This window comes from Rhinopithecus roxellana, chromosome 3 (assembly GCF_007565055.1).
Source record: "Rhinopithecus roxellana isolate Shanxi Qingling chromosome 3, ASM756505v1, whole genome shotgun sequence".
Taxonomy (NCBI): Eukaryota; Metazoa; Chordata; class Mammalia; order Primates; family Cercopithecidae; genus Rhinopithecus; species Rhinopithecus roxellana.
Window position 1 is genome coordinate 148,767,151 of NC_044551.1, and position 12,883 is coordinate 148,780,033.

General features: G+C 42.1%; 1 protein-coding gene across 11 annotated transcripts in view; it reads right to left on the bottom strand.

The window, feature by feature from the left end:
- The window catches only part of PDE8B (phosphodiesterase 8B), a 245,375-nt gene that overhangs the window by 72,000 nt on the left and 160,492 nt on the right, over positions 1 to 12,883 (bottom strand). For 9 of the 11 annotated variants that reach the window (XM_030927072.1, XM_030927071.1, XM_030927073.1 and 6 more), the window contains 4 exons: positions 9,770 to 9,848; positions 5,118 to 5,258; positions 3,533 to 3,621; positions 1,276 to 1,336 (listed from right to left, as the gene is read on the bottom strand). In XM_030927072.1, the coding sequence (XP_030782932.1) occupies positions 1,276 to 1,336; positions 3,533 to 3,621; positions 5,118 to 5,258; positions 9,770 to 9,848 (370 nt within the window). The remainder of the gene's footprint in view (positions 1 to 1,275; positions 1,337 to 3,532; positions 3,622 to 5,117; positions 5,259 to 9,769; positions 9,849 to 12,883) is intronic. The other 2 variants (XM_010356670.2, XM_010356672.2) reach the window with 2 other exon arrangements.

Below are 12,883 nucleotides of genomic sequence, written 5' to 3' on the forward strand. Positions count from 1 at the left end.
TTTCAGATGAAATTCTCAGTACTGGAGGAAGGATTTTTATCTTGAACTATATCTTATAAAGGAGCACATGGACATGGATCCCTTTGATAGCCTGAGACAACCGACTGAAGACCCTCACAGGCTCACTACGCTCACCCCACTGTCTACTCACGTCCTGTTGGTTCCAGTTGATCTCCAGGCCTGGCTGGGCTTCACCTTCTCATCCAGCACTTCACGCATCTCTGCCATCCTCTACTAAAATGGATTATGCCACAGAAGCCCTTGAAATCCCTTAGAGATACTGTCCCTCTTTAAAATCTTCATAAAAATCAAAGACCCATGTTGTAAGTTTTCAAAAATAGATCACTGATAATTATGCTTGTTGTATAATTGTTAATCTATAAATTATAATGCATGAAGTGAAAATACACATAATCCAGTAGTAAAAGTACTAATCAAATAGAAAAAATACCTATACCAATGTTGCCCTCCATTACAAAATTACCCAGGCGCAGTGGCTCACGCCTGTAATTCCAGCATGTTGGGAGGCCGAGGCGGGCGGATCACGAGGTCAGGAGATTGAGTCCATCCTGGCTAACGCGGTGAAACCCCATCTCTACTAAAAATACAAAAAAATTAGCCGGGCGAGGTGGCGGGCGCCTGTAGTCCCAGCTACTTGGGAGGCTGAGGCAGGAGAATGATGTGAACCCAGGAGGTGGAGCCTATAGTGAGCCGAGATTGTGCCACTGCACTGCAGCCTGGGTGACAGAGCGAGACTCCATCTCAAAAAAAAAAAAAAAAAAAAAGTTATTAAACACCGTGGCTCCTTAAAATTCTGTTACTGCAGATGATAACATTCAGATGTATTGCTCTGTATGATGTAAGGGTAAGAAAAAAATCGCAGTACTAATTTGGAATGATTCTTGTTTTGGATATGAATTTGTAGGGGTGAAATGCTCAAATTGATATAACTTTCCAACTGATTAAGAAATTAAGATAAAAAATAGGACTTTTTTTTATTTGGAGGAAGAATTTTGTGCCTTCATATAGTAGTCTGGAGAGTTCCTCAGCCACAAGCTAAATCATAACCAATGTGCACTACAAATAAAGTCATATAGGCTTGCTGGGAAATAAAAAAATTTGTCAGAGGAACCTAATTTTCCCATAAATCTGCTTAATTGGCAGCTACAATTAGACATGGAGAAAGACAAGCAGAGAACAGTGGTGAGACAAGCAGAGAACAGAGGTGACGCACAGCCAAACGGACAGAGCAAACAAAGTGAGCTGATACCGTACCTGCTTATTATTGTCAGTGGTACAACACAGTTTCTTGAGGGAGACAAAATGCCTAATTTTCCTAATAACAAACAATCAATTATTAGTGAGTCAGATATGAGATGATTCAACAAATTGGCAAATAAAAACGTCAACAGACTTCTTAAAGCTAAATTCCAGCGTTCATCCTAGGGCAGCTTTAAAATTCAAGCAAGACTCAATCTACAGAAAACACAGTTTTCACACAGAGCCCACACATGCCTCTGGAAACTGGGCCTCCTTTATACATCACAGCGGGCTCAGAAACATTTCCCTAATGGGTATCTCATTTTGTAACTGTCTCCTAAAGTTAGGTTCCTAGATATCTTCAGTTGATAGGATAAAATGCTGCTACAAACAAATTAGTTTTAATTCTGCTGACACTAACAATTGCATAGCTACAAAAGATTCATTTGGACAATGACCACATTTCATGGCTGCTGTTTTTATATTAAATATCCCATATTCTTGCACACTATAATTGTCATAATAATGGCACTTTTCAGGCACGTAAAAATCCTCTCATTTCAAGGTCATGGACTGGGTCCTGAAACTCAGTGGGTGGTCTCACTCTTTATCACTGTCACAAGGAAAACCGGGCAAAAGACTACAGGTGCCTCAGCCCCAGGCAAAAATCAGCTCACAGTCAATATTTTACTGAGAGTAAAGCCATGAAATCCAGAGAGTTACATTAGGCTTTCTGCCCCCAGAAGCCCGTGGGGTACCCCACTTTCTCTCTCTTTTTACCTGGTTCACTTTTCTCTGTAGGCCTCTGAAAAGAGGATAGAAAATACTGGTTACTCTGTAATAAACTTCACTCAACTAGGAAGAGGTAAAATTTCCCTACTTTTAGTAAGAATTGCCTCTGATAGCTCACTGCCTACAATTACAGGGAAAATAACACTGGAAATTGTGTCTGGACAAAATAACTTCTTTTTCTTATCTGTAAAATCAGAGAGATCAAAAAAATGTATTCTGATGGAAATTAACAGGCAATAGCATGTCTCCTCTGCTTTGGTTGCCTAATGATTCTGGTCACACACAAAAAGGAATTCTTAGCTTTGATTTTCTGGGGAGATGGTATAAGGATGAGGATAAAAACAACACGACAGCCATGGGCATCATCTCCACCCCTCGGCTCTCAGCACTGCCTGTGTGTGAGAATGGCCACGCTGAGGCCGGGCTGCTCAGGAGGAGGGCGGAGGGGCAGCCTCTCTCCAGCTCACAACCTCGGTCAGGGGCCTGTCAGTGCCCCCATCATCCAGAGTGAAGCAAAAAGGGAGCTGCAAATTACAAAATGGCATAAAATACCAGGTGGTATTGACAGGAGGTAGCCTGCATTGATGGGAGAGCAATTTTGAAACTAACCAAAATTGGAGAGGAAACAAGCTATTACAAATACCTGGCTACCTGGCTGATTTTATAAAACATCTTGTTTTCTATTCATGCAACAATTTGCAATGAACTCAGGTAGTCCTAAGAGTCACAGGTGGGGCTCCTGTTCCAGTTACCGGCAGGATGACTGTGGCCTCATCTTTTTCTGACATGTCACACAATGTTGTGCTCCTTATACACCCAAACTATGAACCTGGTGTTGACCTTCAGGCTGGCTTCCCAAGGCTCACATGATGTATGGTTATGGGGTCCTGTTTGGTTTTGTAAATCTCACAAAATTTAACTGGAGGAAGGAAGAGGAATTGCATATTTTTCTTATCTCTCCACATAATAGAGAGCCTTCTCTGGTAATCTGAGATTCAGTGGATTGAGATGCCCTCAGCTCCTGGTCAGACACACCTTTCTCTCCATAAACAGTGGGCCTCCGAGGAACAAGCCCAGAACTGGCCTGGAGGAACCAGCATGGGGTGAGGGCCTCAAACAGGAGAAAAGGGTGTCTCCCTATGCACTGAGTACAGAGGCCAGAGAGCACTGGCAGGAGATCATTGTTGTTACGGGGAAAGGGAAGCCCAGAAATCAAGCCCCTTTAGAGCACACTGGGAATGACAGAAGGCATAGGTGATCAGGTGGAGGGGGGAGGTTGGGGTGTTGCTTCATGAAGACATGGAAAACCACGTATGGGGGTTGCTGCCAGCTGAGTGGAAGCACCCTTGGTCAATACTACATTCAGCACAACCCTACTGCATTTGGGGATGTAAGGCTCATATTGGCATTGCAAGCCCAATGCCCATAAGGGCCTTCAGTCTTTATCTTCAGCTAAAAGAGTTGAACAGTTTGCTCTCACCCTCCTTGGCCAATCACTGGGGTGATCTTCACATGCTGTTGGATGCTGTCCCCGGATTTCCGTCTGGCATAGTAAACCCCCTGCCACTCCTACATGGACAAAGAGAGCTCTTAAAATCCTTCAGTCAAGGATGACAGCTGCTCCTGCAGAGGGTCTCAGCAGGCCGAGAAGGAACGTTCCCACATGCTTTCATTACATTTCACAATGCCTGCTGTATTGTTGTACTCAATGCAATGCTGATGTGGCCACATGTGTGAAGACAAGACCACAGATCCACATATCCACCAACAGGCTGTCTGTCCCAGCTTCCAGGACACTTGACCTGTGGGTGGAATTCTGCTCTCAGCCCTATGGCTGCTGTGGCACCAGGTCAAAGGATTCTTCAGAGGTCTCTCTCAAAATCTTCACAGCAATCTGTGAACTTGGCATTATCATACTAAATTTACAGATGGGTAAACTGAGGCTCAGAGAGTCTAGGTAACTCGCCCACATTAGGATGCAGAAAATCTGCTTATAAATTCATGTCTATTTAACACTCGCTGAAGCCCATCATCTTCCTAACATCCTATGGGCCCCCTTGCCAAGGCTTCTCAGGGGTTAGTCTGGCTCCTCATAGTTTCCATGAACGAGGCCAAAGGGAGAGCAAAGGTTCCTGTTCTCTGAACCTGGGAGGTTTGGCTAATCAGAAACTGAGATTCCCTGCGGCCATTTCTTGCCCCCTCTATCACATAAGGTGGCTAATTGGTATGTACCTTGGTATGTGTGGCTGTATTCTTTTGGCAACAATTTTTGGGTTAACAATGTCTTGTTTCCTTTTTGGTCTCATTGCCCCAGTTAAAAAACATTTTTGATCATCATCTATAATCCAAATTTATCTTATCCCTCTAAAATGTTCCCTCTATTAAATGGATACACTGCTTATCTAACTACTTCACATCACAGAAAGGAAGATGAAATAAATTGTATGTGAAGAAGCATTCTGAATGCTTAACAGAAAATGCACAGGCAGCTCCAGCGATGAGAGCCAGTGCTCCACGGGAGGAGAGGGCTTCAGGGAAAATTCCTCTCGGACTTCCATCATTACCTTCATCTACCCAGATGAAGGGGAAGCCACTGGAGGAACAGGTGCAGCTGGGAGGAGGAAGCTACAAATGTATGTTGAACAGCGATCAGAGAACAGAAAAGGAAAACTGGGAAAAAACCTGGTCTACCTATAAATACTGATATTAAATATGTCTAGTCCCCCAAACACTGGATAAACTGAACAAACACAACAGCTCTCTGGGTGGAACTCTGCTCAGAGATACCCACAATATTCCAGCAATGGCAGATGGGATATATTCATGCACAGGATGAAATGTTTTTACACAAAATCACCATATTCTGTAACATAATGATAAGCACCAGATTCACTTGAGTTCCAAAGTTAACTCAAAAATGAACTAATTTTGCAAAAATAAAAGATCTTTCACTTGATTATGACATTATTAAAGAAGCTAATCTTAAGGATGAAATTCTAAAACTCACAGAAAAAAAAGTGCATTGGGGAGAGGGTTTGTGGATTGGTTTTGCTGGTGTAACCCACCTTTCCCTTCTTGATGCATGTATTGATGGTGTCGAGAAGGTCTGCCCGGTTCTTATCGCTTTTGGGCAGATCAGCGAGTTCTTTTCCCAGGAGCTCACCTTTGTGGTAGCCCATCATCCTTTCGAAGGCTGGGTTGACATACTGTTAATGGGAGGTGGGTACAGATCAGTGCGGGGACACAAGACAGAGTTCATGAAATGTCTGTGTGCCCCGTAGGAAGACTTGTTGGGACCCAGAGGAATATCAAGCAAGAAGTTCCCAGGGCAAACATCCTCTAATGCAGTTGGCTGGCCAGGTGCTGCGGCCCCGCTCCATCCCCAAACCCTTCCTGGAGGAGTTCCCTCCTTCCTGGCAGCAATGTATTCATTCAACTGCCATCCTGATCCTCTGTAGGAAATCAGAAGAAACTTCAGCAGGAAAAAAACAGGAAGCCCTCATCTAGCAGTACCAGCCTCTTGGGGAACTCATTCACCATCTACTACCCCATGAATAAGGAAAAACGCAGACAAAAAAAAAAAAAAAAAAAAAAAGAAATAAAAATAAATTAGGACTGGGTCCATATGTTTGTAGTTAAAAAAAAAAAAAAAAACAGTTTCAGGCTGGGCACAGGGGCTCATGCCTGTAATTCAATTCCAGCCCTTTGGGAAGCTGAGGCAGGAGGATCAGCTGAGCCCAAGAGTTCAAGACCAGCCTGGAAAACACAAAATAAAAAATAAAAAAAATACACCTCTACAAAAATAAAAAAAAAAGTAGCCAGTTGTTGTGGCACACACCTGTAGTCCCTACTATTCAGGAGGCTGAGGCAGAAGGATCACTGGAGCCTGGGAGTTTGAGGCTGCAGTGAGCTGTGATTGCACCGTTGCACTCCAGCCCAGGCAACACAGCAAGACCCTGCCTCTTACAGACAAACAAATGAATAAATAAGAACTCCATTCAACAGTGGTGGCCTGTATTATGCACATCTCTGCAACTGGATTTCTCATGTCTCCTTTCCAATTGCCATTACCTATTGATCAATATTTGCTACAGTTTGGGGCCACTACCAGTAGAATCAGAATAATAAATTCAGTTAAATGGCTTGGGCAGGAGGCAGCCCTGTCAGTGCTGGGCTTAGGCAGATGTGAAGCTCCCCTCGGCAGATTCTGGGGCCAGCAGACTCAGAGGTTTCTTTCCATAATTCTGCCTGGGGTCCTGGAATTTAGAGCCATGACCCTAGCTAACTCCCAGGTCCTGTCCCACCCTCTGATTTCTTTTCAAAGATCACAGATGGGGGCTGAATGCAGAAAGACAAGCGGTAAAGAATGTGGGGAAAATGTAAACAGACTGCATCTGGGTCATGAATTTCTTTGGGCTTAAATTGCATCCATCTGCTATTTCGGAGATGTTCGAACCAACTGTAATCACTCTTGCCCTCAACTGCGATGGCAGCAGTCACGAACGGGGTGGTGCAGGGACAGTTAGGAAGCTGTTCCCTGGGAGACACAGCTTCCATTAACGTGATCACCCCTGAGAGTTGAAGGGGTTTGGAAGATGCTCTAGTCATCAGGCCTTTGGTGGGTGACTGAAGAGAAGGGGACCTGATACTGTCTTCATGGATCTCCAGACCCCACCTCCCGGCCCCATCACTGACATGTAGTAGTCAGGGCCCTCCCTAGGCAGGGAAGGGCATCACTTACAGTGTGGCCCCTGCTCACAAAGCCAGTCTCACACCTCCCTGGGCCACCCCTGCAGGCTGCTGAGCTATCTACACATCTCCCTCATCTCCAGGCCTTTCCCCTACATGCTTTCTCTGCTTACAATTCCCTTCCTGGTCTCTTTCCCTCTCCAACTCCAATTTATCCCTCTTTTCTTCCAGGAAGCCTTCCCTGACTCCCCTAACCTAGTCCACTCCCAAGAGCTGCCACTGATGCCTGTGCAGACTTTCAGTGACTTATTACACCGAATTTAAATTTTTGTTTATCTCTCTCTCCCAGTGGACATTCAGCTCCTCAAGGGCAAAGGCTATTTTGAATTGATCTTTGGATACTCAGGACTGTTTAGTAACTATTTGATGAATGAATAGAAAATATTAGAGAATATGTTATTTTCTTTATTTGCTAGCTATATTCGGATACCTTTTCATATGTGTTCCTTCTGCTTTCCCTATTAAGTTGTAAATTTGGGTAGAAGTCATGGCCCTTCTTTCACAACAGGGTTCCTGAAACCTCAGAACGCAGCAGGTACTCCCAGATATGGATTCTAGAGCCAAGGCACCTAAGTTCAAATCCTGGCTCTGCCAATTACTAGCTACAAAACCATGGACAAATTACTTAACTTCCCTAGTTCTCAGTTTCCCCATCTGCAAAATGAGTACAATAGTGATATGTGATTCATAGGATTGCTTTAAGAAATAAATGAGTATATGTAAAATGCTTAGAACTGAGCCTCGTATATGGCAAGTACCATAATAAGCGTTTTAAAGAAAATATATGGAGAGTTTAGACAGATGGGGGCATGGAGGAAGAGAGGAAGGATAGGAGGGAGGGATGGATGGGTGGATAGATAATAGATGGATAGACACAGATAGACAGGTATTGCTTCTAAATTTTAAGTGCTGCTACTTGACCTCTGAAGATTTGTACTCAAAAAAGCATCTAACTATTTGATTGGAGTGCCCTGAAAAGGATGCTGATATCAAGTAAGATCATATATGAACTATCCCATCCAGTGACGACATCCTCAAAATTTACAGCACATAGGTAATTTCACTATACATATAACATCCTCTATCCAGCTCCTTCCTCCTTCCTCTTGTTTTAAGTTCCATACTATAGATTGCTGGTACATTTTTCTAAAGGAGGATGAAAAGGTTCCTTGAGAAAAAAGCTGTAAGGTCTTCTTTCAGAATCCAAGTTTCCCTTAAAGGCAGTGACTCTCCTTCCACCTCTTCTTTACAGGCATCTATTATATTGGCCTCATGCCCCTATTTCTTTCTGTTCATGGCAAAGGCTGGGAGATGATTAATATCATAATGTGACACCATCACAATAGTACTTCTCCCGGGGATACAGGTTTTCTAACCACCAGTTGATAACTGGAGAATGAAAGACTGTTCCCTATTCTAGAAGTTGTTTGTTAGATTACAGGTGGAGGGGCAGGGAGCCCCTTCTCCTCATTTCTGAAATCAAATCCAGCTGCACACTGCAAAACAGGGAGGTGCCAAGAAAATGTGCTTCATGAATAGACTTGATTGTTCAAGTCTGGGTATAAGTAAGGGAGATGTGGCATTTTTGTGCTTGGTCTGTAACAGAAACATGTCTGACTCTCTCTGAGGTCCAAGAGGCAGATCTGTGGGCAGGTGGGCCACTAATAGCCAGCAACATGAAGAAGCCTTCAGATACATTTCAAGGGGGCAGCCAAAAAACATATTCTAACAATACAGCTAAACAGGAAACCAGGTAGGAAGGCTTTGGAGACATGACTACATATTTTAGTTCTGATATTTATTACTAAGGCTTTCCTTGGATAAGTTCCTTGACCTTGTTGGGACTCAGTTTCCTCATCTGCACTATAGGGCAATGATTTCTCTTTCCTACCCTTACTGAATAGAAACGAGACAACCTAATGAAAGTGCTGATGACAGGGCCTAAGCAGGGTGGGCTACTGATGTTATCGGTCTGGTATGAGAATAGGGTGTGTATGTGTGCACTGGGAGATTAGGGTAGACAAATGTGAGGCTTCTGCTGTGGGCTTCACTGTGTGTTGCCCACTGTCTTTGGTGCTCTACTGATGACAAGTGCTCCTCACACTCCATGCCACTCTGCAAACCAACTGCAGGCAAACAAACACCAATTTGTGGAAAGTCTATATTTCAGAGTATTTTACAAATACAGATGTCTTACTTTCCAACAATTATAATAAGAATACCTCATTTCTTGAAAGGTTTCTCTGCTACACACATTTCCTTAGGAAGATGACATTCATGTAAGAATGCTTTATAATTAGAATACCCACTGCAGGCAAACAAATGAATGTCTTTGAAAATATTCTGTTCCATAGACATTTATAAGCATTTACTGTACCATTCTGACTTACTTCTATGTGAATAGTGTCTTCACAGATGGTCAAAAGAATTTACCCAGTTCTAGCTGGGTGCAGTGACTCACACCTATAATCCCAGCACTTTGGGAGGCCAAGGCAGGTGGATCACTTGAGGTCAGGAGTTTGAGACCAACCTGGCCAACATGGTAAAACCCCATCTCTACTAAAAATATAAAAATTAGCTGAGTGTGGTGGCATATGCCTGTAATCCTGGCTACTTAGAGGAACAAGAATCACTGGAACCTGAGAGGCAGAAATTATACTGAACCAAGATGACCACTGTACTCCAGCCTGGGTGACAGAATGAGAATCTGTCTCAAAAAAATAAATTTTCTTAAACCCCATTTCCGTCAAAGAAATTGCAGGTTCTGATCTGAAGTACTCATTTTTTGTTCTTTATTGAATATCTAATTCTTAAATCTATCAGTATTCTTTGCACAGCTTGATATTTATTTCTCCTAAGAAAATGTGCTGATATGTGAGGTTGATGGGAAAGTACTTGATAAAAAGTGTGGCTTAAACCTGAAAGGTTCATTTTGAATGTTAATGATAGAGATGGTTTCTTTCCATACCTGAATCACGTGGTCATCGCTTGTTATTTCTATGGCTTCATGACAGTGATCTAATGCTGTAAACACTGAATTACAGGCCCTGAAAGTTATAAAAGATTGAAGTTAGTTCTTCTGTGAAAACCATTCACATTTCATCTGTTAATTTAACAAAGTAAACAGATACCAGGTTCATCAAATCTACGTACTTTTTGTTACTGCCATGGTCTGACTGCTGATGTCTCCCAAAAGTTCATATGTTGGAATCTAACATCCGATGTGATTGTATGAAGATGCAGAGCCTTTGGGAAGTGGCTAAGTCTGTGGGGCTTCGTCGTCATGAATGGGATTAGTGCCTTTATTAAAGAGGCTCCAGTGGGCTCCCTTGCACTTTCTGCCATGTGAGGACATAGAGAGGGTCCTCTCTATGAGGAACGGGCCCTCACCAGACACAGAACCTGCTGGCACCTTGATCTTGGACTTCTCAACCTCCAGAACTGGGAGCAATACATTTCTGTTGCTTATTAATCACTCCGTTTAAGGTACAGTAATGCAACTCATAACGATGTTTCAACAATGGACTCAATATACAATGGTGGTCCTGTGAGATTATAATCCTAATTCCTATTGCCTAGAGGTGTTGCAGCAGACAGAACATCCTCATGTGTCTGTGATGATGTTGGTGTAAACAAGCTCACTGCACTATCAGCTGTATAAACATATAGCAATACAGTAATGATGTACAGTACCTAATGTTTGATAAGAGATGACTAGGATACTGGTTTATGTACTTACTATACTATTCATCATTGTTTTAGATAAAATACTCCTTCTACTACTAAGAAAAGTTAATTGTAAAGCAGCCTCAGGCAGGTCCTTCAGGAGGTATCACAGAAGATGGCATTGTTATCATAGAAGGTGACAGCTCCATGTGTGTTATTGCCCCTGAAGACCTTCCAGTGAGACAAGATGTGGAGGGGGAAGTCAGTGATACTGATGATCCTGACCCTGTGCAGGCACTGGCCAAAGTTGTCTTATTTTTAACAAAAAAGTTTAAAAGGTTAAAAAAAAAAAGATTTAAAAATAGAAAAAAGCTGACAGAATAATGTTATAAAGAAACAAATTTTTTGTACAGCTGTGAAATATGTGTTTTAAGCTAAATGGTATTAAGAGTGAAAAAGTTTAAAAATATAAAGGTTTATAAAGTTAAAAAGCAACAGTAAGCTAAGGCAAATTTACTATTGAAGAAAGGAAAATGTTTTAATGAATTTTGTGTAGCCTAAGAGTACAAAGCTGATAAAGTCTACAGTCATATATACATAATGCCCTGGGCCTTCACGTTCCCTCTCCTTTCACTCCCCAGCTCACCCAGAGCAAACTCCCAGTCCTGCAAGCTCCATTCATGCTAAGTGCCTTATACAAGTGCACCATTTTAAATCTTTCAATACTGCATTTTTACTGTGCCTTTCTTTTTTTTTTTTTTTTTTTTTTTGAGACGGAGTCTCGCTCTGTCGCCCAGGCTGGAGTGCAGTGGCCGGATCTCAGCTCACTGCAAGCTCCGCCTCCCGGGTTCACGCCATTCTCCTGCCTCAGCCTCCCGAGGAGCTAGGACTACAGGCGCCCGCCAGGTTGCCCGGCTAGTTTTTTTTTTGTATTTTTAGTAGAGACGGGGTTTCACCATGTTAGCCAGGATGGTCTCGATCTCCTGACCTCGTGATCCGCCCGTCTTGGCCTCCCAAAGTGCTTTAACCATTGTGTTAAAATTGTCTACAGTATTCAGTACAGTAACATGCTCCACAGGTTTGTAACCTAGGAGCAACAGGCTAGACCATGTAGCCTAGGTGTGTAGTAAGCTATACCATCTAGGTTTGTGTAAGTACACTCTACAATGTTTGCACAATGATAAAATTGTCCAACGACACATTTCTCAAAACATACCCCCATCATTAAATGAAGTATGACTATATTTCATTATTGCAATCCTAACAGACTAAGAGGGTTAACAATATGCTTTGAGGGAAAAAAAAGTCATCTTTCAAACTAAATGCATAAACAATATTTGGAATCAGACTCTCATTTTCTCTGTTACAGTTTTAACCAATTTCCTAATCTAGAGCAACTCCAAATACAGTAAGCTATTTACTGTCCAACACAGCAAGCATGTAGCTAGAGCTGTTATTTATACTGACTGTTTAAAGAATCCCAACAAAAAGCTTTCTTACACATTGCAAAAAGAAAAAAAAAAACTGTTGATTTACTGGATTGATGTTTTTTCTTTAAAAGAAAAACTCTGAAAAATGTTATTTTTTCCACTCATAAAGGCATTCTAACTTTGTCATCCTATTTTGATCTGTTTAGAAGGAAGAAGGCAGAAAGAACCGGGTGAAATCTGGCTCTGTATTTTTCCAGTTATGCGACCTGAGGCAACTTTTTGTCTTCAATGGCCCTCAGTTTCCTCATCCATAAAATGAGGATAATAATATGTATTTCACAGGTTTTTGTAAAGATCAAAACAGATAGTTTATGTGAGGCATTTCTCGAAGTGCTTGGGACAATATGAGCATCCAACACATGATACCTGTTGTTATGTTTCAGATCACAGAGCAATACTTTTTTGATCTCTAAGGCTTTCAAAAGGCTTTGGTTAAAAAAAAGAATCATAGCCTATCTTTTCTCGTAAGTACACCTGAAATGTCAAACCAAGAACAGTATTCAATAATAGTGAGGCATGCGTACAGAGTGCAGTATTTTAGCCAACTGCAGGACGCCAATCTTATAGTTGCAGAAATGAAGATATCAGTGTGAGAAGGTAAGTAAAACAAGTAATCATGATACGGGTTAGCAGAGCAGAGGAGAATATCAACCTAACTCAACTGAAAGGCTTACAGGTGCAGTAGTATATTTTCTTAGTTAAATTGCTCCAGTCTACCCAATTTGAACTGTATACTGTCTTAGTACCACCACTTGTAAACACGATAATTTAAAATAAGAAAAAAGAATTAAAGGGGGCTTTAAAACTGCTACCAAATTTGTCACTGCACTGCCTCATAAGAGACAAGCAAGAGCTAGTCTTATCAACAGTGTTTTCCAGGCACCTGGTCCAAAACTTGACAAAGCACCGTAGGGATTTCCTGGGCA